Source organism: Nicotiana tomentosiformis, chromosome 1, assembly GCF_000390325.3.
Source record: "Nicotiana tomentosiformis chromosome 1, ASM39032v3, whole genome shotgun sequence".
Lineage (NCBI taxonomy): Eukaryota > Viridiplantae > Streptophyta > Magnoliopsida > Solanales > Solanaceae > Nicotiana > Nicotiana tomentosiformis.
The window spans coordinates 68,642,071-68,669,553 of record NC_090812.1 but is presented as its reverse complement, the minus strand read 5'-3'; the positions used below and the strand labels follow the sequence as shown (position 1 = coordinate 68,669,553).

General features: G+C 35.4%; 2 protein-coding genes and 1 pseudogene across 7 annotated transcripts; 2 read left to right on the top strand and 1 right to left on the bottom strand.

Moving 5' to 3' along the window:
* The first annotated feature begins 9,478 nt into the window (after positions 1-9,478).
* On the top strand, positions 9,479-14,883 carry LOC104109923 (uncharacterized). The gene is made up of 6 exons (XM_009619312.4): positions 9,479-9,738; positions 10,830-11,035; positions 11,808-12,081; positions 12,631-12,738; positions 13,488-13,732; positions 14,394-14,883. Exons 1-6 carry the CDS (start codon positions 9,547-9,549, stop codon positions 14,488-14,490), a joined length of 1,122 nt encoding a protein of 373 aa, XP_009617607.1. The 5' UTR covers positions 9,479-9,546; the 3' UTR covers positions 14,491-14,883.
* Positions 14,884-17,339: 2,456 nt separating this feature from the next.
* On the bottom strand, positions 17,340-26,155 carry LOC104109925 (protein DWD HYPERSENSITIVE TO UV-B 1). Of its 6 annotated transcripts, none has more exons than XM_009619315.4 (10): positions 25,981-26,153; positions 24,673-24,720; positions 23,769-24,022; positions 22,291-22,867; positions 21,298-21,936; positions 20,208-20,648; positions 19,061-19,255; positions 18,873-18,929; positions 18,039-18,101; positions 17,340-17,960 (listed from the first exon to the last, which is right to left on the bottom strand). In XM_009619315.4, exons 1-10 carry the CDS (start codon positions 26,098-26,100, stop codon positions 17,877-17,879), a joined length of 2,478 nt encoding a protein of 825 aa, XP_009617610.1. In that variant the 5' UTR covers positions 26,101-26,153; the 3' UTR covers positions 17,340-17,876. The 6 variants fall into 6 exon arrangements, with proteins under 6 accessions (XP_009617610.1, XP_009617612.1, XP_009617611.1 ...); XM_009619317.4 differs by having other exon boundaries at positions 24,673-24,739; positions 25,981-26,138; XM_009619316.4 differs by lacking the exon at positions 24,673-24,720.
* LOC117279984 (U4 spliceosomal RNA) lies at positions 24,862-25,000 on the top strand (annotated as a pseudogene).
* Positions 26,156-27,483: the final 1,328 nt, after the last annotated feature.

The following is a 27,483-nucleotide window of genomic DNA, read 5'->3' as shown; positions in this document are numbered from 1 at the left end:
AAATTCTCATATCCGCAGAAAATACCGGCCTCAAGTAGTGGTCTAAACCACCATAACTCTTCCGGGATCCTTCTACACATAACATGACATAATACTTGAATTCCTCCAAATAAAATCAATTACAACGGCCGCCAAGCCTCGCACGTACCGCCACAAATTACATGCATAACTCTTATGCGCTGAAGGAGCTGATCATTCCTACCATCATGCCGATTCAACCATTGTTAGCCGACCCGTCTTTTCCTCAATTTATTCTCAACTTGCCTTAGAAATAATAATAACTCCATTCATTACATCACGAACTCAAATCCGCACTCATCCCGAGTGACCTTATTTCACGAGACCACGCTGTTTCAAAACCCACTAATTATCTCATACTCTTCTTTTTGCAGATTTATACACCTTCAACTGGTACATCCATTCTGATACTTCTTTTATGAATCTGAAGTTATTTTCTTCTGTTTCTCTAATGCTACACCACAATCGGAAGATAACGCAGAGTACTCCGAACCCCGTTTCATAATCTGCTGCAAAAACTCGATACTCAACCATATTACGGACTTGATATCCTTAGGCACCGTACTTTAAATTTTTGAACCCACTAAGACCATTATCGAGAGTCACTTGCTCTGAATTATTCCCAAACATGGTCAACTCCAAGGCCTTGCTAGCACATGGACACTTTCTCAAGGAAACACCCGACTGTCTCACTTTCCATGTGCATTACATTTACACAAAGCATAAACTCTGAGTCTTCCAAAAACCTAAATATGAATCGATAAGGACAAATATGGCACACATTCCCCAAATCCTTTGTTCAAATTACCGCTGATGTTTTCTTCCCTTAGTTGCAATGACCCACCAATACATCGATAACCAGGAGACTCACAAATAGAAAACCATACAATCCAATTGTATAAGGTGGGGCTCTCCCACTTAGCTTGAAGCTACAATTACATAACTCCGGAATCCATCGAGATTCTTTCTTCATCGTTGACATGATAATGCACACGCAACTTGCCAAATTTCTCGAAATCCTTCCATTAACCTTTAATAAACACTCCGAACCACTAGCCACATTTACATATTAAATCTCTTACCGGGTAGCCAGTAAAATTCTTCGCAGAAGCTTCGTCAATACCACGAGACCGCTAACCTGCTCACAGAAAATAGCGTGCCTGTGGAAATTACATGGTAATATATTCCAACGTCGCTGCACTGGGTGTAATTTCTACGTAATCAGTAGATCATCATGGGTCCGAGCTCATTCACCAGATGCACTAGTTTGTTCACTCCTCATGGACGTCAACTAAAAGTGCGACAATACATTCCAATCCAAAGTTGTGTTGTATCCTTCTTCATATCAAGAAACTCCCTCTTGTTGTATCTAATCTCCCTCGATATAGCAGCTAATATTACAACTTAAGTCCGTTGACCTAGTCACTATCCATTCTACATCCCAAATCACTCCAAACTTTCCCCAAGCCGTGTAATCATCCTACCACGTAACCCATATGCTACCTTGCCACTCTCCCACTTTTGTCAACCATCTCCTTTAAGCAGCTACTCGACTTCTGTTTCTCACACTTGGCCTTCTAGGAACTTAACCACCACAAGACACCTTCCACAAGTCCTTCCTCATATTTTGCTGCCAGTTGTTGCCTTAACTCAAAATCTGTTTTTGTAGCACTTGAACCAATAGGTCATTACTAACTTTAAACCTTTCCGAGGATTATCCTTCTCGAGCCATCAATACTAGGAACACCGCTTAAATCCTGAACCACTGCACACTGCGATCTCCAATAACTGCTTCCCCTTCACCAATTCCAAACACCCCGTCGTGAAGGCTAGTTGAAGAAAATTATAACACCGGCAAACCTTAACACATTTAACAAGGCGATGACACCACATCAAAATTGAGAACTCTACCATGCTCGAAAATATCAGGCTTCATTACTCTGTCAACCCCAAACCTGAACATTCATAGACCGATTGCCTTTTTCTCTGTTAGAAATGAAACATGGAACCTCTGAATCATGTAGTGAGAAAAACCTTCTTTCAAGTCGTTTACTGCCCTGACACATAGACATGCATTTTACCATTTCACAAACACTATGCGATAACAACGCACGAATCATAATAACAATCAATGCCAAATCTCAAAACCTTAGGTAGTATTGATACTTAATTTGAAAATGACAGAGCGGCCTTTCGCAAGGCGACGACAATAGCTCAATTAATTACACAGAGAGAAGCATCATGTACTACATCTGTAGTACCATTAAAAATTTCCTCGATCCCCAATTTATAACAAGCGCTTCACGTCGCATAAGATTGAGTAGGAAGGAAATGAAGGCATAAGCCTCAAAGGAATCAAATTGCATGATGAGGAATCAAAAAGGGAAGTATTCCTAACAGCCATGTAGCCTATCGAAGATAAGCACATACCTCTCTGTACCGATCCGCAAGACTCTGCTAGACTTGCTCATGACTCGTGAGACCTAAGTGAACCTAGTGCTCTGATACTATGTTGTCACGACCCAAAATCCATTAAAGGTCATGATGGCGCTGGACACCACTACCAGGCAAGCCAACAATACATACTTAGCTTAATTACCCATTTTAATGGATTTAAAATCAAAATTTCTTCAATAAAATAAAAAAAACTCATAGAGTAAATGATAAATATATTTAGGCACTAAATTTCCAAACAACTCACAACCATTCCCAAAACCCGGTGTCACAAGTGCATGAGCATTTACTAGGGAATTAAAATTTAAAATACAGCATCTATCTCGAATATAAATTAGATAGAAAAATATAATATCTCTGAAGGAGACTCTGTTGGCTGCAGATTGTAATATAGAATGCAGCTCACCTAATTTCCCACATTTGTAACCATAACTCTACGCTCACAAGGCCGCTAGACATATATATACCTGTACAATAAAATGTGCAGCAAGTGCAGCATGAGTACGAAAAATAACGTGTGCCTAGTAAGTATCAAGCCTAATCTCGAAGAGGTAGAGACGAGATGGCCGACTCTGACACTCACTAGGAGTCAATAATAATAAATTAAATAAAAATAGCAATATCTAGATCAACATGATTTATAAAATCTACAATGATTTTCTATAACCAGTAAAAATAATTAAATTTCTTCAATTCCAATAAATTTCCAATTTATCAATTAGCCTCATTTCAAAAATAACAATAATTTTCTTAACAAACGGAGATAAATAAATTCTTTAAATTCCATTTATTTCCAAATTTCAATTAGCCTCACAAGCTGAAATAAACTATCAAAGTATCGCGTAATTATTATTATTAAGCACGATTTCTGACGAGGTTGTACGACTCGATCTAGAGTTTCTTGTAACTGCCGAGGGACGTGCGGCACGATCCATAGATGCATCTATCCTGCCGAGGCGTTCGGCCCGCTCCACAAGAAAGGAAGACATTTTCTTATGTACCTCCAGAATGAGAGTATATTTATTATAAGATAAATTCAGGAGGAAGAATAATTTCTCTTAACAATTAATTAATTTAAACAGAAATTCAAGCATATGAGATTTCTATCCTTTAATATTTTTATCTAACAATTCACAATATATATATAAATATATCAAATAATTTAATTAAGTAAAGACTACCATTTACACAAGCAATTCATGCTTTTGAGTCCTAAACTACCTAGACTTTAGCATTAATAGTAGCTACGCACGGACTCTTGTCACCTCGTGCGTACGTAGCCCCGACAATTAGCAACAATTATTTAATTTAATCACCTATGGGGTAATTTTTCCTTCACAAGATTAGACAAGAGACTTACCTCGTCTTGCTCCAATTTAATCCATTAGTAGGCCTTTTCCTCGATTATCCAACTTCAATTGGCTTGAATCTAACCAAAATAATTCGATACAATCGCTAAATTTATAGAAATCAATTCTATAAGGAAATACTACATTTTCAATAAAAAAAAACCCGAAATTAATTAAAAATTTGTTAGTGGGGTCCACATCTCGGAATCTGATAAAAGTTATAAAATCCGATAATTCATTCAATTACGAGTCCAACCATACCAGTTTTACTAAAATCCGACTCCGAATCGATACTGAAATATCAAAAATTTATTTCTATGAGATTTCTAAAATTTTCCCAAATTTAAATCTCAAAATACTAATTTATGGTGAAAACAATGATATACTTGTATATGTCGACCAAATCCGAGTTAGAATTACTTACCCCCAATGTTTTTCCCTTGAAAATTTGTCAAAAGTCGCCTTTGCTCAAGCTCAAGTTCGTCAAAAATGGCAAATGGGACGAATGTCCTCTTTTATAAACTGTCGAGGCAGCCTTTGGAATTGGGCCTCGATCGTGGCTTTGATCGTGGCCCTCGAGCCTGGGACTCAGTCATGGCCTCGATCTTGGGACTCGATCATGGCATCGAGTCTGGGACTTCGATCGTGACCCTTGATCTTAGGTCTTGATCCTGGCCCTCGAGCCTTGCCTTCGATCATGGCCCTAGAGTTGGACCTTCGATCGTGGCTTCTATACTGAGCCTCGTCCCTGGATTCGACTCAGGCCGTTGACTCGATATCTGGGCTCGATCACAGCCCAGAATATCCAGCATAAGAAAAAATTACAGCAGCTTTTTAAGTCCAACTTTTGATCCGTTAACTATCCGAAAACTCACTTGAGGCCCTCGGGACCTCAACCAAATATACCAACAAGTCCTAAAATATCATACGAACCTATTTGAAACCTCAAATCACCTAAAACGATGCTAAAACCACGAATTATGCTCAAATTCAAGCTTAATGAAACATAGAATTTCCAACTTCTACCTTCGATGTCGAAACTTATCAAATCAACTCCGACTGACCTCAAATTTTGCACACAAGTCATAAATGATATAATGGAGCTATGAAATTTTTTAGAATTGAATTCCGACTCCGATAGCAAAAAGTCAACTCCCCGGTCAAACTTCCAAACTTAAATTCCTATTTTAGCCATTTCAAGTTTAATTTTACTACGGACTTCCAAATAAAATTTCGAACATGTTCCTAAATCCAAAATCACCATACGGAGCTGTTGGAATTGTCAGAATTCTGTTCCGAGGTCGTTTTCTCAAAATATTGACCAAAGTCAAACTTGGCCTTTTAAAGCCAACTTAAGGAACCAAGTGTTCCGATTATAACCGAAACACTTCTAAATCCCGAACCAACCATCCTCGTAAGTCATAATTTATAATAAGCACATTTAGGTAATTTTATTTAGAGGAACGGGGTTCTAAAAGTCAAAACGACCGGTTGGGTCGTTACATGTATTGTCGGTATATCATCTATGTATATTAGCTATAAAAAGTAAACAATTAATATGACCGATATTTATGTAAATATTCCATAAGATTTTGGTTTCTTGATTTTATCCATGATATGACTTCTATTATAATAATTTTAAAAACTATCTACTAAAATTCAAAAATATTTTATCTTTTTATTTTTAAAATTATATTATATTTTAAAAAATAATCCCATTTCGAAATAATTTATTTACATTTTTTTAAAAATCACGTCATACTAATTTTTTTAAAATATTCTTTTTGTTACGCTTGAAAATCAGTATAGAAACTATCAATTAGGAAGCAATATCTCTCTTGTTGAATTTAAGAAAAAAAACCTTTCACATAATCTAATGATTCAAAACTAATATTCTTTAACGAAAAAAATATTATACCCTTGCATTGTTGGCATGACTGTACCCTTCAATTCCTAGAAGGTGCTAAATTAAAATTAATGATAGCAATTGTATAGCCACAGTTTTGTTATTTGTTTGATGTCGATTTATACAAATTGACTCTTCAAACAAACATTTTTTCAAAAGGGAAAAAAATAACTTTTTTTGAATATTGACTTCTTTTTGTGTTGTTTCTTTCTCTAGCATGTAGGTTTACTTTATTATATATAAGTAAACTTTTATTCAATTTTTAAACTCTTTTTTATTATCTGGATAAACATAGACGTGTGCCCTATATATTACATTTATTTTAAAAGAAATTTGCTTTATTGAAATCTAGATATAGTATTTTAAATAACTATAATGATAGGGTTTTAAATGTGAAAGGATTCTCTAGTTATATGGAGTAGTTTTTTTCTTTTTTGTTAAAGGCGAAGTAGTATTTAAATAATTAAAAAAAATAATAAAAGTTCCTAATTGCATATGATCATTAACTGAATTAAGTATGATAACATGATAACAAAATATAAATTTCCTTTTAATTTTAATTCAAATTTAAAAACTTTATCTATAAATTCAAAATTATCCTTTAATTCAAATTTAGTTTATATATATATATATATATATATATATATATATATATATATATATATATATATATATATATATACACACACACACACACACTTGCATTTCTATTTGATTAACATAGTCAAATATAGAATATCGTTGTATATTGACATTTATTAGTTTGCCACTTGGCTTAACCACAATATATATATACACACACACACACTTGCATTTCTATTTGATTAACATAGTCAAATATAGAATATCGTTGTATATTGACATTTATTAGTTTGCCACTTGGCTTAACCACAATGCCAAATATATACGGTAACTTTATTCCTTTAATATATATATAAATAATGTTTAGACTAATTTTTATAGTATCAGCGCATCTTAACCCGATATAGCTAGTTATTTATATTCTTTTTAAGGCTATTAGATCATGTTTCTTACAAATTTGTACATATAATGTTATTGCACGTAACTTAATTGATGACTTAAACATATTATGTTGTGTTAACGCGTAGAAGTAAAACTCTTTCAAATAAATGTGGGCAACAAAAAGTGGTTTGTTTGCCAAATATTGATAATGGCATACAAAAGAAAACGGGAGGATTATTTAGCTCCATGTTTTAAAATATTATCTGTTCAAGATGAACATGACCCGTCCACGGAAAGTGGAAGGTCTTTATCACTATCTGCAGAACTTCGTCATTTTTTAGTTGCATTATTGAACTCTATTTTATAAGTATCTGTTATACATGCATATAATTCAACTCTGTCTAGCCTTAGATACTCTTGCCAGATTTTTAGGAATCTAACGTTTTATTAAGTTGCCGTTTTGGCTTTTCAATATGCGAAGTTCAGTCATTTTTTCTCTATTATTTTTGGCCTTTTGAACTTAATTGCCTCTAATTAATATCTTTAATGGAGTACTTGAGACTTGAGAAAAAGGAAACATTTCTTAAAATTCTGCTGTCTGCAGCCTGTTTGACCCGAGACAGAAATTCATGGATAAAAAATTAGTTAGTTTATGGTCGGCAATATAACATGGGTTTGCCAACTTAGAGCAATAAATGAGAAAACATAAAAAATGGAACGATGAATAAACTTCAATTGATCTGTATAAACTAAAACCTTATATACTAGACTGTTAAGTTTTAAAGGTGGACATATTAATCCTTCATGCCTTGATTGGTGTAAGTGCCTATAATTTCTCTTTCTCATAAAGATTTTAGTCCATCTTTATTTGCTAGATATAAATTAAAGACATTAAAATTAAGTAGAACGATCAGAAGTCTTTAAATTTAAGAAATGACAAAAGAAGAAAACAAGATTATCCGATAATAGCAAAGAAGTATATAGAAAACACAAGAAGAACTGTGGCAAAATTTGGAAAGAGTAATTCAACGAGATAGATTTATAATCTTTTAATTAACGTATGACGATTATTATTCTGCTATATTTTAGACTGTTATATATTCGTAATGAACTGAAGAGCATGAGCCATCCATATGGAAAGTTGACACGAAAACTTCTTATATTTTTCTGTTGCATTATTGAATTCTGGTGTATACCAGTAAAATATAGTTTTAATATGCTTATCCTAATTAGATACTTTTGCCATGCTTTTTGGACTCTATTTTTTCTTTATTATCAGTTTTCCTTTAAATATTAGAAAGTTCATCAGTCTTTTTCTCTATATTTTTAGGCTTTTTCTGGTTTTAATTGCCTATAATGATTGCTTTCTAATGGACTCGAAAAAACAAAATGAGATTCAAAATTCTTCTGTCTGCAGCCTGATTATTGACCTGAGACGGGAATTCAATGGGAAATTTATGGAATTTCTAAAAAGAAAATCCTTTAGTTTGGTCCACTGTCTAATATGGTTTGCCAACTCAGAGCAATTAATTTTGAAACATAAAATAAGGTTAGGGCCATATTCATTTGTTATTAGGAGCTATGCTATAAGAAACTCATTGTCAGAAATCTAAATTTCTTTAACCATTCAGGAGGCCAATGAAGCATAGCCAGGTGGAACTTCCTTGTTGTACAATTACCTTTGAGTCCTTAACTTGTGAGCATAGTTACACTTGGGTCCAAAAGAACTTAAGAGTTCACATGTCAGTTAATGAAGTCGCTTGAGACTCACAACTGTGAAGTATTCAAATTATAAACCAGGCATGTGAAGTTTTAAAATCTGACATATTAATCCGTGATGCCTAGAGGAATGTGAATTCAAAATTTCAATTTCGACCCATACAAGTTTTAGTAATCATCTATTATTATTTTTGTTGTATTAACCTACACTATCTAATCTGAGATAAATCGTATTGATAGTGCCTTCTTAACCAGTTTTTCCACTGAATTATTCTATAAGAAAGAGATTGAGTTTACGTGATCTCTTATATGATTTTTGTCAATTTGTGTATTGCCTGGATACCAATAGAATGAAATTTGAGCTTCTACTCTATAAATATCAATATAATTTTAGTTCGTGAAATAATTTACAACCTTCAATATTATTTAAAATGTGCACTTTTGATCCATCTTCTTGTGAATCTTTACAAATGTAACAAACTCCTAACCATTACGTCATTCAATTATTTAGTCTTTACTTGCATTGATATTCTATATTTGAGGTTAATACTGTTCTAGAAAGAGACTAAATAAAGGGATCAAAGACATATATTTTAATTAATTAAAGACTAAATATATATATATATATATATATATATATATATATATATATATATATATATATCACAAAGACCAAAATTAGAATTTATCAATAACTGAGGGACCAAATTTATTTATTCTCCTATAAATAAATGGATCTTTACACAAATAGCCGGTCATATTTATTATTATTATTTTTTAATCACATAGATTATATATAGCTAATAAATAAATTATATATATATTATTCTTTCACTAAGTATTTTTAGTTTAAGCAGTACGGGTTAATTCTTTCATAAATAAATGCATTTCAAAAGTACTCACACAAGGCTTATCGAGTCCAGTAAGGAAGTCAGGATCCTGTCTTAGTTAAAGTGGTTTAATAAAGTATTTCCAATCCAAAACACTGGGCTGAGCTCTGGCCCATTAGGGAAAGAGAGACGCGTCCTCCACACTTTTAGATCCTTAGGATGCATGTACAGTGTGCTATTAAGGTCATCCCTTTCCCCGGGTCGGATCAGAAAGAGGAAAGAGAGGAGGAGACAGTAGTGGTTGTCAATGGCAACCTTCTCCTTCTCCCTCTCCACTTCTCCTCTTCCTCTCAAGCGCCTATCTTTTTCATCCTTACCAACTTTTCGTTCCATCAAAATTCCTAATAAATCTTCAACCTTACGAACTGCTTCAATTTTTGCTTCTTCAGCATCTTCCTTTGATGGTTTCAGTGCGAGCAATCAGAATTCTCGATCCAAGGTTAGCTGTGATACCTAATTTGCATATTCTAATCTGTTTTTGTTAATTTGGTTTTACTATGTATGCTACAGTTCATAGTAGTTTGGGGTACTGTTTTGCTGCTAAACGTAAATTAACTTGCCTTTTATGTCTCTATATATGGAAAGTCATTGCCAATTTGTGTTAATTGGATTTTGATTTGTGCACATAAGGCACTGACTGGCGAACTTGGATACTATATATATACACACTGATTTTTTTTAAAAGAACATGTATATCTGTTAGAGTTGCATTTGTTGTCTTTAAATTTGGGACATGCTGTGGTCGGCTAGGAGATGAGTTTTAACTTTTAAGTAAAGAGACAAATTAATTTGGCTTTAGAGTTTTACTCATTCCAATGATGTAGATTCAGGGATGCATATGATCGTCTATCTTGTAACTTATTATGGGAATGAAAATGTATGATAATATTCGAGGTCACTAACTACAGACGTTTGACATTGTTCTTAAAACATGGAGGGATACTTATATTATCATATTGGCACCCAAGGGTGTGGCCTAGTGGTCAATGAAGTGGGTGAGAACCTCTCAGGTTCAAATCCCAGGGGAGGCAAATACTAGGTGATTTCTTCCCATCTATCCAAGTCTTGGTGGATAGAGTTACCTGTTGCTGGTGGGAGGTGGCAGGTATCCCGTGGAATTAGTCGAGGTGCGCGCAAGCTGGCCCGGACACCACGGTTATCAAAAAAAAATAAAATAATAATATATATATATATATATATATATATATATATATATATATATATATATATATATATATATCGCGCATTGATTTGAGTTGCATTTATGTTCTTTTAGTCCATTACTTGATGTACTGCAAAATCTTTGAGGTTTTATTTATATCTATAGAAAAACAAGTATTCTTGTTATTGAGACTTGAGTTAAAAATATGATTTGCTTGCTGTCACTTTTGTATGTTGCGCAAGTGATGGTTATTCATTCACAAATAAACAACCTTGGGAATAGTGCCATAGGAAATTTTAGTAGCATAATGATGAACTTGATTAAAGATTGCCCTTTTTTTCCCTTTTTGCTTCTTTAATTCTTTCCAGAAATCAGTCCTCTCAAATTTGATCCAAGAGATAGAGCCTTTGGACGTCAGCCTTATTCAAAAAGATGTACCGCCCACAACCATTGATGCAATGAAAAGAACTATATCAGGCATGTTGGGCTTGCTTCCATCTGACCAGTTTCAAGTTCTAATTGAAGCTTTGTGGGAACCAATCTCCAAGCTTTTGATCTCCTCAATGATGACTGGGTATGCTTTATCTTTTACATGAGCACCTCGTGCCCACAACCTCATTATGCTTATGCTTAGCAGGATTTAGTTTTAGAGATCAAAAGAAAGGTAGAGGAAAGAAGTTTTTTGGTCCTTGAGTCTTAGATAGGCGTAAAAGTAATGTACAGGAGCTATGTGCTTTTTGTACTCATTTACACTCCCTGGATGCCTATTGAATACCTTGTTCTACCTCATATGCCACCAACTTTTATATATTGAAAAGTGGTCCAGAAAATGATTTTACAAGGTAAAACATTTCTTCAGAAGATATTTTCCATGTAAAACATTCTCCTCCATACCTACCCCACTATAAATTGGAAAAAAAGAAGAAGAGCCTGGCTGGACCAGAATATATATAGAATATTTCACTAGTTACTATCAAGAAAATCTCAAAAGATGAACAGAAATAAATGAGCGAAGGGATGAAATATTTCAAAATATGGTTGGCATTTACATCAAATTCTCATTGTTTTTAGTGTTCACTCTCAGGTTGACTTTAATAGAAAACCTGAAAGAATAATGGGAGTATGATGTTTTAAATTTCATTGAGACAGGGGAAGGGGAGTAGCGAGAGATCGAAGATATGAACTATTTTTACAAATTTCTGGCAAAAAGGAGCTTAAATTGCTTCTGTTGCTCTTTCTACTTGATGCTTGTATTTGAAAGTGGTGGGATTTTACTGGGTTGTTGTTGTTGTTGCTGCTTTTATTTGAAGGTGTAGCATAAAGTGCACTCCATTGTAATATTGCAGGTATACACTACGAAATGCCGAGTACAGGCTTTGTCTTGAAAAGAACCTTGAAATATATGATAGAAATATTGATAGACAAAAGCAAATTGATTCCAAAGTTGGAGATGAGACCTTGCTGAATGAAAATGTTTCGAGCCAAAACTCGAAACATAACCGACCAACATCAGAAGGAAAAAGTGAACTTTCACCTGATATTCCAGACGTTGGTAAAATGATCCCCGAAGCTCAGCAATACATATTAGACCTACAGACTCGCCTAGCATCTTACAAAAAGGTAGAATCAGCATTGCAGTGTATACACCTTATATTAATGATTTAGTCCCCTTTAATTGTAGGATGTACCTTTTATTAAAGGACATAGCAGTCCAAGACTTTTTTCTATATAACATATTGGACCTAGAGTCTCACCTGGCATCTTAAAGAAAAAGGGGAATTAGCATTTCGATACTCTTTCGTAATTTTTGTTTTTTACTTGTTGGGTGGTCTGGATTTCCCATCATCAGAGTATTTGATTATTAGCTTGCATGAATATGGTCTGTGATACTGATAAAGTACAAGTGAGAAGAATAATTCATTTGTACTGCTGACTTGCCTACTACAGTTCTACAGCTTCCCCAATACCAATTCACCTTTGTTGAGGTTTTAATTTGGCATTAGCGGAGGGGGAAGGGTTACTAAATGTTGTAGCTGATAGGATGTTTTGAGACGAACTACGTGCCATGTCCACTCAACTGCCAGATTTGCTTTCTAGTTACTTTTGTATTTCTTGCTTCGTGTTGTCTGAACATTAAATTGACCTGTCTGTTGTTTTTGTGTATGGAAGGAACTCCATGAAGTTAAGAGGAAAAGTGCAGCTCTTCAGATGCAACAATTTGTGGGTGAGGAAAAGAATGAGTTGTTGGACTACTTAAGATCATTGCAGCCGGAGAAGGTAAATGGCTCTCTTTCTATATAACATGTCAACTTTCCTTTTCCTTAAGTTTCATAGTGAAAGAGGGCCTTTTAGGTTGAACTTTCTCTTTCTCCAAAAGAGACCATAGAATTACGGACAAAGTAGAGAATATACGTTGGGTAATAAAGTGAAATAACACCTATTCAAAATTTTCTTTTCTACTCAGAGAAAGAACAAAGACTTGCACACCTCTTTTATTCATACCAAGAATAGAAAAAGATGCTTCTCTCCTTTTTTTTTTTGATATCCAAGAAATCCTCGAGGAACAGTGGCTCATGGTTCGAAACGTGGTGCATAATGGGCCTGCCCCTCTACCTTTTCCACTTAAAAGTCAGTTTTTTTTTTCTGCGTTAGGGTTCCGACCCGTCAGCTAACCCACACATCACTGGATGAATGACACTTTTATCACTGGACTAAAGCCCTAGGGGCGTTTCTCTCCCTCCTTTTCTTTTGCATAGTTTCATAACTTCATTATTGTGGGTAGGGAGGATTTTCTTTCCTATGTTTTTAATTGATTTTGCTACCAAGTCAACCTTGAAGCTTGTTATCCCGTTAGTAGTAGTTGTGCGTAAACTTGATTTACTCTATAATTTTTGCTGTCTTAATATGTTCTCTAGCTTTTCATTCCTTTCAGAATTGGAAGTTGGGAAACTTTTATCTTCCTATATTCCTATCTTATTGTCTTCCCATTGTCTTTGCTTTGCTTACTGCCACATCAATGCGAGCAGGTTGCTGAGCTATCAGAACCAACATCCTTGGAAGTAAAGGAGACCATCCATTCAGTAGTCCATGGACTACTCGCAACTCTATCCCCTAGAATGCATTCTAAGGCCTCTGATTTATCAGATAATACCTCTGCGGGAACTGTAAATGTTGGAGCTGAAGATTCCATCGATCTTGTCGAGAACACATCTATTCACTTCCAGCCTCAGATATCATTGACTAGAGATTATTTGGCTCGTCTATTGTTTTGGTGAGAATACTTTCTTAATGATCTTAATGCTTAGGTTGCAAATATATTAGTTTTCTAGTAGTACGACTGGGGTGTTGAGAAATTTGTCTTTAATTTGACTAGACTTCTATACGAACAAGCTAGGAACTTAAATTTATAGATATGTAGGTTTATTGGTTCTTGAAAACTGCTAGTAGTTTCTGGATACAAATATAGCCAGTTTGCACTTACTGTGTCGTACTTGGTTGAATCCTGTAAGGGTTAGAATAAAGAAGTTTCATGTACAAGTTGGAATCAAATGCTCTTGCTTGCTCCAATTGTATTAGTGTAGCTGCAACATCTGTTCTGTTTTCCCATTCTCTTTCAGTCTTGCTCTTGCTGCTTTGATCAGGTGTTTGCCTGTCAATCTTGGGCTTTCTGTTACTCTTCTACTGTTCAGTTTGTTAACTGTCAGTATGTGCTCATATGATCATGTAATGTTGGCGTCTGTTACTCATATGCTGGCCCATCTGTTAACTGTCTATATGTGCTGCTGTGTTGCTTCATGATATCAAAATATTATTAGTATTTCACAATATTCTGAAAAGCCCTGGATTTCTGCCTTTGAGCTGAATGCTGAATTTTACTATTTGGTATTTAAAGACAGTAACTTTGACTTTTTTTTTCTTGATAATTTCATCAGGTGCATGCTGCTGGGGCACTACCTTAGAGGTCTAGAATATCGGGTGGAACTTACTGAACTGTTGTCCTTGCCGTGTGAACAAAAGTTCGAGCAATAAGCAAGTTGATTGACACTTGTTTTTAGCCAAAAAGGCTGAGAGAGGTATCGATAAGCAAGTAGATGGAGCGCTCTTCTCTTGTTTGATCTGGCCGAATCCGTGAGACGTATTTGCTTGCTTGACATTTATAAATGCGTAGATCAGTGTATTGGCTGAAATATGTTTATGCAAATGGTACGCGGTTGTGTAATTATTTGATGGAACACTCGACAGACCTATTATTGTCTGACTTTGATTTACAATGCTTGTCTGGACGCTGTTGATAAGCATGTAAAATATGTTATTTGATGTATAAAGTGTTTTAGAGCTTTGAACTTGTGCTAAGATTTTCAGGATACACTGTACATACTCTTTTATAATTGGAGAATAAATACGTTTCAAGTTTTTCTTTTCTTTCCCTTTTCTCCTTTCCAGAGGGGTATGTCGGGTGTTGCAAAAATAGTATTGGCTTTACTGTTATAGTGGGAAAAATTCAGTGACCATATGTAAAATTAACCACACTTAGATGTTTGGACATGCCTTTACGATTTAATTGGATTAAATGGTATAATGCTGGTATCTAGGATGTTTAAAAGCCTAAATCCAACTCCTCCTTCATTTGGTCTAATAGCAATCATCTTTTCCATTAACCTATTTAATAGAATATCAAGAAGATTATACATGTTATAGCATATTTTAACCGCGTAACTGAATCTTGTTTTGACATTTTTGCTTGAAGTCATTCGTGGGGCTTTGGACATGGTGCTTTTAATTCTCCATCTTCTCTTTTCTATGATGGAGTTCAATTAATCTGTAGCATTTAATAAAAATGTGTGGTGAAGAAATCATTCTCTTAGCTTTAAGTAAGGTATTTAGAATTATACATTTCGGTTAAATCCTTCATTTGTAAGCTAGGGGCATTTGTTTCAAAACATTGGATGCAAGAAAATTGATTAGTAAAAAGAAATGGCAGGATTTAATATCATAATTTCTCAATTCCCACACAAGATTGGGTAACAGGTCCTAGAGGAGCTCACTTATTCTGAAAGTTTAACAGACACAAAAGAGTGTTAGTCAAAACAAATACTAGTAAACATAGTTTTAGGTACAGAAGCAGGAGAAGAAATATGGTTTTATTTTTAAGGACATTTAGGCTTGCCCTTGGAGTTTTTCATGTCCCTATAACAAGGGTACTGATGCTTGTTGCCATAAGTCCCAGTAGGAACGCATTTGCACTTTGCACAGCACAACTCGCAGTATTTCACGCATTGACTTGGAACACCGAGCTTTGCATTTGTGGCCTTGTGGGCACAATACACTGCACCATGTTCATTGTAAATTGAGTTTAACTTCTATAAACTGACCGTATAAAAGTATTTTACGCTATTAGGTCACTTAAAAGATAATTACATGCAATCATCTATAAAAGTAAGATTAGTAACTCAAAAAATAAGACATATTACCTGCTCAGGTTAAATGTTGAATATAAAAATTCTTTATACAATGTATATAATTTACATCCTTGTATATTTCATGCAGTCAGTTAGATGTTTTGCTAGAGAGAGTTTTAGCGCAGCGACAAGGGTGGTTGTCCTGTGCCGAAAAGGTCAAAGTTCCAATCATGCAAATAACGAGGTTTTAGGCCTTCTTGGCCTTTTACAATGTTGAATTTAAGAAAATGTCTTTTTTAGATCTCTTATGTGTAAATGAAAGATCTCTTATGTGTAAAATAAATCTCCCATGGGTAAAAAAGAGATCGGGTCATAAAACTAAAAACAAGTTTGTAAAAGGCCAAAAAACCAATTGACCCTGCAAACAACCTCTTACAAAAATACAAGATAAGGTTATGTAAAAATAAACAACCGAACATAAGTCGATCTTGTTTGGACTACGTGCATAGCGAAAACTTTGTGCATTGGATGCTCTTTTCTATTTAGCAGTTTTGCTAGAATGAATGGCACCAATGTTAAGCTAATTTACCTGATTTAGCCGTTGCAGTTTCAAGAAAGGAGGATGTCAAAAGAAGAGCAAACACCAACATAAAAGCTACCAAAAGCCTCTTTATTTTGGTTTTCATTTCTCTTCACTAGATCTGGTACAGAATTTTGCAGAGAAGAAATGTTTCTTAGGAAACTCAGAACTTTAAGCAATAGTAGAAAGACACAACATGGGTATATATTTATAGCCCCGTTACAAGAGAGCAGTCTGGGACTGTTTTGTTTTTATCTTTATTTTTTCTTCCTTAACAGTGAGTTCATCTTAAGTAAAATGGGAAACACGTGCCATCAATGGCGAAATCTAGCGCAAACGGTGTTAGTTTATTATTATAACTCAACTTGTATTTTGATGGAAAAAGATAACTTGTATTTGGTTTTAATTGGTTAGGAATTGTATGAGGTTGTTCCTTCTAGAAATCAAAAGCTATACCTTGTGTAATAAGTACTCATTTCGCGAGTCATCCACTATATAACGACTAAAATGTGTTTATATGACACAACTAAAAGTGTCGAGTACATGAAAGAAACTTATAATAAATTACAAACCATATGTTAAACGGTTTGGTTCTTTGAAATTCAAACAAGAACAAACAAAATGGGCACAGGTGTACTTGAACCAGTTAATTTAGATTGCGCCTAAATTAACCAATTAATGAATATATTTCCAGTTAAACCTACCCAAGTTTTGGACAGGTTAGGCAGGCTAAATTTTATTTTGCTAAATTCAACGCATACATAACTAAAATGTTCTAACCTTAGATGTCTTGTGGAAGTTCCCATGAAATCTCGTGTATTAACAAGAACAAGAAAAAGGGCGCTCTAACTAATAAACGAAGTTCACCAAAATATATGAGATATACAATGCCTCGTGAGTTCAGGACTGAAACCATCATCAACAGCTCAAAATGCTAGTCTTTACAATATTTGGTATATGTAAAAGATGAGAGAACATCAGAGAAGCAGACACTTCAGTAATGTATCTAATCAGGCACTATACTTCATACAAATGTTACAACATACACGAGGTTGTTCAAATAGAATTACAGATAACAAGAAGCAACCTACATTCTGATTCTGTTGCACTCCTACTTCCATTTCATTTAGTTAATACCTATCTAGTCTACAGTGCATCTACAAAGACTACAGGTACATACTGAACATGCAGAAAGCATTAAGTACCTTCTTCAGTTGGTTTTGTCTTCCAAACAGCTTGTCTCTGGTATTGACTTCACTAGGGCTGACGCCTGCCCAGTGCCAGAAGATCAAGGCAGTTGGTGACTGATGACAGGCGAGCCGGCGACCAAAGCTCCGACTAGAGCGCCTTCTACTTCTAATAGGCCATGAACTAGATCAACATCATTCTCAACGTGTCCATAACTATATGTAGCATGTAATGTGACTGCAGAAAGATCAGCCTCCGCTACTAAATAATGGATGAGAATGCTGAGTGTACGAGTACCCTTTGTCTTGGTCACTTGATGCCAGCAGATTTACCTGCATCATATTCATGAAAGAATATTAGGAATCTGGTTGCTCAATGTCAAAATCGTCATGTCAAGGCATTGAATTTACCTTAACAATTTCTGAGTTTGAACTCGGACGTATATAGGCTGCCAAGACGCTCATGCTAAAATCCTGAAAACACCATAATATTGAAAAAGAGATACGTAAACTTTCCCAGTTTGAGGGATTGACTTGTTCCTGTACCAGCCTTTGACACTTGACTGAGCTGATCTCAAGCAATACTAGTGGCAAGTTAAGGTTGCATGAAAAGCTTCATGATAGATATTTCAACTTCTAGCTTGGTCCAGCACTCCAGCTAAATAATTTGGCACACTAGTGATGGAGGATTTGATACAATCGATCTCAAGTTAATAGGCTTAGATCATCAAATTTGAGATTAAAAAAAAAAAAACTTAAATTGCAGGTCATTTCAATCTGGGCTTCATTTCAATATGCCTCCAGATTCAGAAAATATGTTTTTAATATATAAATCTCTCTCCTATGCGAGAATATGCAAGAACTGTTTCTGGCACAGAGTGAAAGAATCTAGTCAAACCCCTCTTTCACTAATGATATAAGACCCGTTAGCCATGCTCACAAGAAGACCAGCAGAAAGATCAGCTCAATTCTTTAACCTGCAATTTCTAAACTCTGTCTCAAGGTTGAGCGAATTTGTTTGGTACAGTCCACAGATAATTACATACATTAATTATTAACTGCAAGAGTAGCCTCATTTCCCTTCTGACAAGTCTATTTAAACACTCAATAGTCATAGACTATCAGTGATGCAGCTAGGTCAGTATTCAGTATTTATTAGTTCTATAATTACAATTCCAAATGTTAATATAAAGTGATATCTAATTCCCACTAGTTAAGTGCACATGTAAAGAAAAGAGGACTTACTCTGAAAGGATCCCCTCTCAATGATTGGACAAACATTGAAGCTCCTGAACCTTTTCCCTGAACAACATGAAGATACAATCTCAGTCAAACAGCAAGCAGTGCAATTATGATGTTAAAGATAATCATCATGTTTTCGAATCAGTTAAATTAAAAACAGTGGAAAAGCAAGCTAAGTTAAACCAGATTACCTCCAATGATACATCTCTAAGCCGCCTACCCGTTTGAGCACAGCAGATGCGGACTACATGTTCATCACAGCTTCCGCTGATGACATAATCCCTTCCGTTCATGTAATAAGAGCGAGTGTAATTCTGAGAGCTCCCTGTTGAAGTTATACTAAAATCTAGATGGAGCCTCCCATCAACAGCTAACAATTGTTTCACCTGCCAATAATTTTTCCATGTTCTCAATATAACCTGGAAAAGGATGACGTTTTGCGGAACTGCATATAATACAAATCCATTAAAAACCACTTTCATAAATCTTTTCATTTTACTGCTGCATTGTGCCAGTTTGGCACATATCCCTCTTAAAACTATCCTATCCACGTGAATGGTGGGCCATTGTTTTTATGGAACAATTTTTTTTTTCTTGTTATCAAATTTATAAGTTCATCCACCTTCTCAAAGAAAATGAGGGGGAAAAAGAAGTTATTCCTTGGTAAATAATGAGCATTTTATATGCCTTTAGAAGTTCTTGCTCTCTTTTTGCATATCAAACTTTTGTTTCATAGGAATGTCTCCTGGGATATCCAAGGAAGTTGGTCTTAAACAATTGTCCTCTTCCTGTCAGCCTTCGGAATGGCTTCGCCACAGGCATACGACATCAATCCTAATTCTGTATAGTTCAGCCAGTACTTAATCTCTTTCCTCCTGTTGCACTGGCCAATTCTTTGTTTAGTGGCTATTGCATATAGGTGAAATTTTTCCATGTTTCTCTTCCAAGGTGATAATTGTCCAAATATTTAATCATCTTTATGAGTTAATCATTTCCTAACAATTTGATGACATTATCAGATAGCATTGAATTCTCTTCTAACCTCGATTAAAGAATATGAGGGTGATAGTGGAAGTCAAGCATTTAAGATAAAAAGGGTTCTTGGTAAAATCTATATGTAATATAATATGAATATTTTTTTTTAATATTTTATAAGTATAATATGATTATTTTTATAAGTACATGTAATATGATATGATTACTTTGTGCTATACATTGAAATTTCCGCAACAGGGACAGATGACGAAAAAAGCTCCAGACAATCACAATAACAGCAGGGACCGACATGGAGAATCATTGTAAATGGGACAAAACCTCTGACTTATCTCAACAAATTACCTCGTTGTCAACAGCCGAAACAAGAAGATATTGGTCATCAGGGGAAAAGCAAACCATCACATTCCCTCGAGAACTTAAAGCAGTATAGCAAGGCTGGTTTGGTTTCTGTCTTAAATCCCACATCTTGACCTCCCGATCAAATGATGAAGTGGCAAAAATAGATGGAGAGTGGTGTGAAAATTTAACGACATTAATATGTTCTCGGTGCATATCATCAAACACCTGCAAGCGTCTGCCACTGCTAATGTCGTACAGAGCAACATGCTTTGAGTATCCACTCGCAAGAAATAACTCATCGGTAGAGTTGACGTGAACAGATGTTAACTGGTCAAAGTCATCAAACATAATTGAACCTGCACTCTGATGGCTGCCTGTGGCTGTTGGAGGCATCAACCGGATGTCATACAATCTAAGTGAACCATTATCAGAACCAGCAATGACCTGAGAAAAACACAAGGGTTTTGTCAAAATAGGCAGGTGCTCAAGTTCAACGACTTGGCATGGTTGAGTTTACAACGCCTAAAAAATATATATATATGTATGGCCATTGAAATTTTTTCCTCTGCAGCTGACAATTTCTCCACAGCAGACTCTAAACATGTAAAATCTGACCTAAAAAGTGATTATATTCATCAGTCATAAAGCAGTCCCATCATAATTCTGCTCATTTGTCACTTTTCCAGCTAAATTACTTGAACATAACAAAATATTGGTTCATGAGAAACTTATAACCCTTCAACAGCAGAGTTCATGGAGACTAATAGAGGACCCATGGCTATTATAAAAAAGAAAAGCATTTCCCAAAATACTTGCAAATCCTTCGATATTACTTGAGAATTACAACCTCTAGTTGCGCCCAAAGATTGGATTCTTATTCAGTTTTTTGACAACATTATTCAGGAAATGAACAACAATATATCTAAATTATTAATAATATCAGGTGTAAACCAGAAACAGCAAGGAGCATGTTTAGCAAGAAAAGAATAGTCTGAAATACAATAGTATGCACAGAGGGATCCAAGGAACACAATTTCCAGGAATATTCCTTCACCAGATACAGTCATAACTTACAAGCTTTTACATGATATACCTTGGAGGGATAATTTTTTAGCCAGCATAAACCCAGAACACTGTTCATTGTTCCGAGTGAGGGAATGTAACTAACAATTTTTCCACTCTCATGGTTTATAACAATCACTTCACCATCCAATGTTCCAAAAACCATAAGGCTTGCATCAGATGGATGATACTCAAATTGGCGTGGTCGATAGCTTCTTCTATCATCTCTTGCTGTGGTGTCCATGATAGAGAGGGGACAAAGGGCAGGCCAAGCAGCAGAACCAACTTTGGCAGCAGACAATGACCTAGAATAAAAGTATTGCGACTTTCGCCTAGGAAAGAGCCTGCGAGTATGGTTTGCTCTAGTCTCACGCTTTTGCAGAATGCTGACAACACTCTCCTTGTTCTTCCTCTTATATGGTAGGTACTCAAAATTTTGTGAGAAGATCACTTCGGCCTTTTCTCTATCAACCTTCCTAATAGGCAAGTTATCAAGAATTTTCAGGTTTGGCAGTGAAACTATCATGTACTCTCGGTAGAATTTTTCAAAGCATATTGGTGAAGGATTATGAGATATACACTTCTTCGGAGCAATGTATGACAGTCGTGAGTCAGACAAACGGAAGAAGGGCTCTTCGTCATCCTGCATATCTAACGTGCCAAAAGAAACCTGTCATGATGCAATAAAAAGACGATTGTCATTTTTTCCCACTCAAATATAGGGGCATTGAGGGAGGTGTTCTGCAGTGAAATCAAATTTTTAGCATGCAAAGCTTTAGCAGGTCGTAGAAGCAGAGAGATGATGGCGTTAAAAGATAAATTAATTTATACCCCCTAGTTTTTGGATATTATTATCAGGGGGGAAAAATAGAGAAGACTGCTATACGAGAGAGAGTAACTTTGTTTTCCTGTTATCTATATCACTGGTGTTCTCAGCCCAATTAAAATAAGAAGCGGAATCTGGTTAATTGTTCATGCTAAGTAATATATGTAACAATAATACAAAATATAATTGTTGGTATACCTCATTTTGCAGATTAACCAGATCCTCCAAACCAGGAGGTGCATCAGGCAAGAGTTCCATGGAACTCGTTTCACGATCCTGACTTGAAAAATCCACTTCACTGTCATCAGATGAATCTTCACTACTCCTATCAATATTCATATCAGTATTATTCAAATATTGTTCTTCATTAAAATGCCTATACATGATACTTTCACCACTAACTGATGGCGCTTCATCATGAATACTAATCTCTGTATGATCTGAATCCCAGTAGTCATCCCTTCTATCTGATGCAGGATGTTTACGTGCTTCATCATCTTGTAAAAAATTCTGAAAGCGTAATTCAACTAAGGAAGGGAGTTTTGCAAGTGCAGCAGTGGTAGTCCATAAATTAGTGATTCTTGTCTCACACAACGAGAGGAACTTCAAATTTGGCATACAGGTAAAACACTCCTCACGGAAGTTAGTAAGGGATGCACTGGAATCCAGGTTAAGGGTGTGCATCCGCATAAAATTCCCAATCATGGTGAGCTTTCGGAAATGGGAGGACCTCAGATTTAGCACTTGGCATGGTAAGCCTCGTTGAGCAAGATCCCTGAAAGACACATCTAAAGGTAATGAATGCACATCAGCCTAAGTACTGCATAAAGGAGGACCTATCCATTTCACATTATGTCTAAACACAACAAATGGAAAAGCAATATATGTGTCAGTCGGAAAACAGGAAAAAAGACACATGCTCATTGCAGAGAAGACGATCAATTGTCGGGTTCATTCTTTTGGATATTTTAGAATAGTTTGATTTCGGGATAAAATAGTTGGTTCAAAGCAACTTTCCCCTTGATGCTTCTGTTCAATTTAATTCTGAATATATTTCGAGTATATGAAAAATTAACTTGCTAAAGATTTTCAATCTATGTCAGATAAGTATTTTTCCCAATGCTGGACATTTTCTTTACATCTTTACAAAAGTATTCTTTTTCATAAGATCTCTTGGAAATTATTCCTAGAATCCATTATTGTGTGTGTACCAAATATTTTGAGATTATTACAGATCCTCGAAGGTAAATTCGGACTGGCCAACAGTTAAACATTAAATTTTTTCTTATGAGTTTAGGCAACCGATCCAGACAGGTAAAATAAGAAAAGGACCAGAAAGGTAAAATAAGAAAAGGACTTTGTGCTGATTCCTCCTGCATATATTAGTCAAAACTAAAACATCTCTTATGAAATACGTAATTAAAGAAATCTATGTGGAATATTTTTTTAAAGGAAATAGATAGAAAAAGTCTATATGTTAGCAAAAAACATCACATGCAATTCATGGTTCATAATTGAAGCGGGTTCATTCCCTACCGTGAAGATGCATTTCTTTCTTTATTTACTTTTCCAAAATATACCTACTTAAAAAATGGCTGCATCTGCAGCAAAGCAAAACAGATTATCAATTGTGGCAAAGAGTTGGGAATAGAATATAAAACTGTGCCAATACGTACAGCAAGAAGTCCTTGCCAAACAATATATCCTGGAGATCAACAACTCGTAACTTTCTACTGCTAGCACGCAGCAAAGAAAGAAGATACTCCCAACTCAGGGTGCATACAGATCCATTTATAATATCTACTGCATCAATCTCAGAAACATCAACTTCCATCAACAAATCGAGCAGTGGGTGGAAATCAGCATCCTGGATGTCATCCAGCAAAATCACTAAGCTAGACACCTCGTGGCGGGCTTTCTTCAACTTGGCCTGCGCAGTAATATGACAGTAAGAATGTAAGATTTCAGATGACACAGATGAAGAAACAAGCAGCACATTCTGCAGCAAAAGTCAAACAAACATCACTAGCGGTGGCCGGTGAGAAGGATAAAGGAACTCCATTTAATAAAATAGCCACCCCTATGATACCAACCAACAACAACAACACAGTATAATCCCACTAGTGGGGTCTGGGGAGGGTAGTGTGTACGCAGACCTTACCTCTACCCTGGGGTAGAGAGGTTGTTTCCGATAGACCCTCGGCTTCCTCCCTCCAAAAACTCCCCACCTTGCTCTTGGGGTGACTCGAACTCACAACCTCTTGGTTGGAAGTGGAGGGTGCTTACCACTAGAGCAACTCATTATGATGCCAACCAGGAAATACATTTACTTAGCATGCTGAAGAACAAAAACTTTCTTGAAACAAATCTCAAATCATGTTAACATGCCCAATATAAATTTTCTTGATATGAAGCCCAAATCTTTCTATTAGAGGATCATCGTTTCCCAGAAGATATTCAGCTAGTAGAAGTCTACCTCAATGGGCGAACAAGTGAAAACAAGGATTAATAAGCTTATATTTTCAGTAAAGATAGCATTTCTGATGGTTGTAAACAATGGACATCTACAGTATCACAAACCTTGAAAAGAGCTAACAGAACTTGTTTATTAGGCGGAATTCCTCTAGCCTGGCAAGAACAAATGTACCTGGACTCAATTTGAGAATTAGAAAGTTCCAAACCATTTGTCAGGAACATCACAAAGCAATAACAATATAACATACAGCAAACTAAAGCATCAGCCATCTTATGAAATAGCAGAGCAAGTTGATCTTTGTGCTTGGGGCAATGACGCAGCTAGTGAGATTCTAACCGAGGCGCGTCTATAGCTGGTTGAAAACTATTTCCCGGCCCCCTCTTCGGCCTGGTTTCACCCCTAGCTGTTGAGAATTAAAATCACCAAGTGTTGCAGTGGGATGGATTGGATCCCTCCACCCTTAACCAAAGGTCTCGGGTTTGAACCGTAGGAATGAAAAAAAATGTTGGTACGGGCCCAATTAGTCGGGCCCAATCACCCAATGTGGGTAGCGGACACCGGTGAGAAACAAAAAAAAGAAAAGAAAAAGAATAGCAAAGCAAGTAAACAAAGCATTGATAAATTGGAAGTCAGCATTAAGAAAAGTAGTGTGCTGCATGCCTGAAGCATAACATGCTTTATGTCAAAAGTTTATAGAACAGTAAGATTAGTCTTTCCATTTTATCTAAACTTTTGCCCTTTTTTTTATTTATCATGCTTTAAGAGATCAAAGTTGATTACAGTGTTTTGAGGTTATCAAATTTGTCATTTATTCTTATATCATGTCTTCAGAGAAAAAAGTTGATTGCAAATGTATATCCTTTTTGCCTCTATTCCAGCATAGTATCTTAATTTCTGGACAACTGGACCAGATGCTTCAGTCTAGCTCTCTTGCTAAAGATGATAGGAGTAGTATTCAAGCATGATTATATGCCAACTTATAAACCTGTTAACTGCTAAACCAAAATTACATCACTAATCTAATCAATTTTTAACCCTCTCATACCGGTCTAATTAATATGACCAAATTAATCATTTTGGACTTTCGAGAACATCCTAGTCTAGCACGGATAATTCCAAATTAGGGAATTTAACACAAAAAATAAGTGACTTGAGAATCACGGACCGAGAATATCAAGCAGCAGAAACAATGGATACAAATAACTGCAATTTCAATTCTTAAAATCCTGCTAATCGACAAATAAAGTTATAGTATAAGTTATAGTAAATTTCAGTCTCCAGTAAAGAATACCACGATTATAAAAGCAGACACGGCTGAATTTACATTTGGTGTAATTGATATGTAATTAATTCAATTAGTGACGAAACTGGGAAAAAATGTTTAGCATGTGATGAATGATGAAAATTTTGACCTTGTTTCTAAGGACGAGATATCGGTGCCGGAGGTCATGGCGATGTTGAGGTAGCTCCGACTGAATTACTCCGACACTGTTGAAGCAATTTTTGGAATCAAATTTATGATTGATATCCATTCGCCATTTTAATTTTTGGTCTTTGAATTAGATGAGATAGAAGGTTTTATGATTATTCCATAAAGTTATATAGTTATACTTACTCTGTGTTGATCCAAAGAAAAGGAGTTGTTTCAATTCCAAGAAGCTAAATAATAATAGGTATTTGTTATAAAATAAAGACTATAAAAGAAATAAACTGAAACACAAGTATAGAGGGAGATTGATATTTTATTCAACTTCAAATTGATCTACATAATGAACTGAAAACTCCTTTATTTATAGAAGAAAGGAAGCAGCTACGAGGTTTTTCTTTAGCTGCTTGTAAGCTGTCTGCATGAGCTGCTTGCAACCTGCCTGTTTAATAAGAAGCTGCTGCAAATCATTTCATTGAGCTGCTTGTAACCTGCCTGCATCAGCTGCTTGTAGATAAACTTCAACAGAGTACTAAATGGATAATCTTTTTCAGGAAGATTATCTATAGCGAAGTAATAAATGAACATCCACAATATAATTATTTTCATAACACTCCCCCTTTGATGTTCATTAAAAGATAATATGTCTCATTAAAACCTTACTAGGAAAAAACCCTGTGGAAAAAAATCCTAGTGAAAGAAAAAGAGTACATATATTTAGTAATACGCATTGCTAGCTGCCTAATTAAAAACCTTATAAGGAAAACCCTGTGGGAAAAAAACCTTAGTAAGGAAAAAAGAGTACATCGCGTATTTTACTCCCCCTGATGAAAATCTTGTTTCAAATATTTAAGTTTTCGTATTCCAATCTTGTATACCATCTTCTCAAAAATTGAAGTTGGTAAAGATTTAGTGAATAAATCTGCTGGATTGTCACTTGAACGGATTTGTTGCACATCAATGTCATCATTTTTCGGAAGATCGTGTGCATAGAATAATTTTGGTGAAATGTGCTTCGTTCTATCTCCTTTTATAAATCCTCCATTCAATTGGGTTATGCATGCAACATTGTCTTCGTATAAAATTGTGGGTCTTTTATCACATTCCAACCCATATTTTTCTCGAATAAAATGAATCATTGATCTCAACCATATGCATTCCCTACTTGTTTTATGAATAACTATTATCTCAGCATGATTTGAAGAAGTAGCAGCAATAGATTGCTTTGTGAAGCGCCATGATATGACAATACCTCCACATGTAAACACATACCCGATTTGAGATCGAACTTTATGGGAATTAGATAAATAACCTGCATCTGCATAACCAACAAGATCTGCACTACCTTTGTTGGCATAAAACAAACTCATATCAAGAGTTCCCTTTAAATATCGCAATATATGCTTAATCCCATTCCAATGTCTCCGTGTAGAAGAAGAGCTATATCTTGCTAGTAAATTAACAGAAAATGCTATGTCAGACCTTGTAG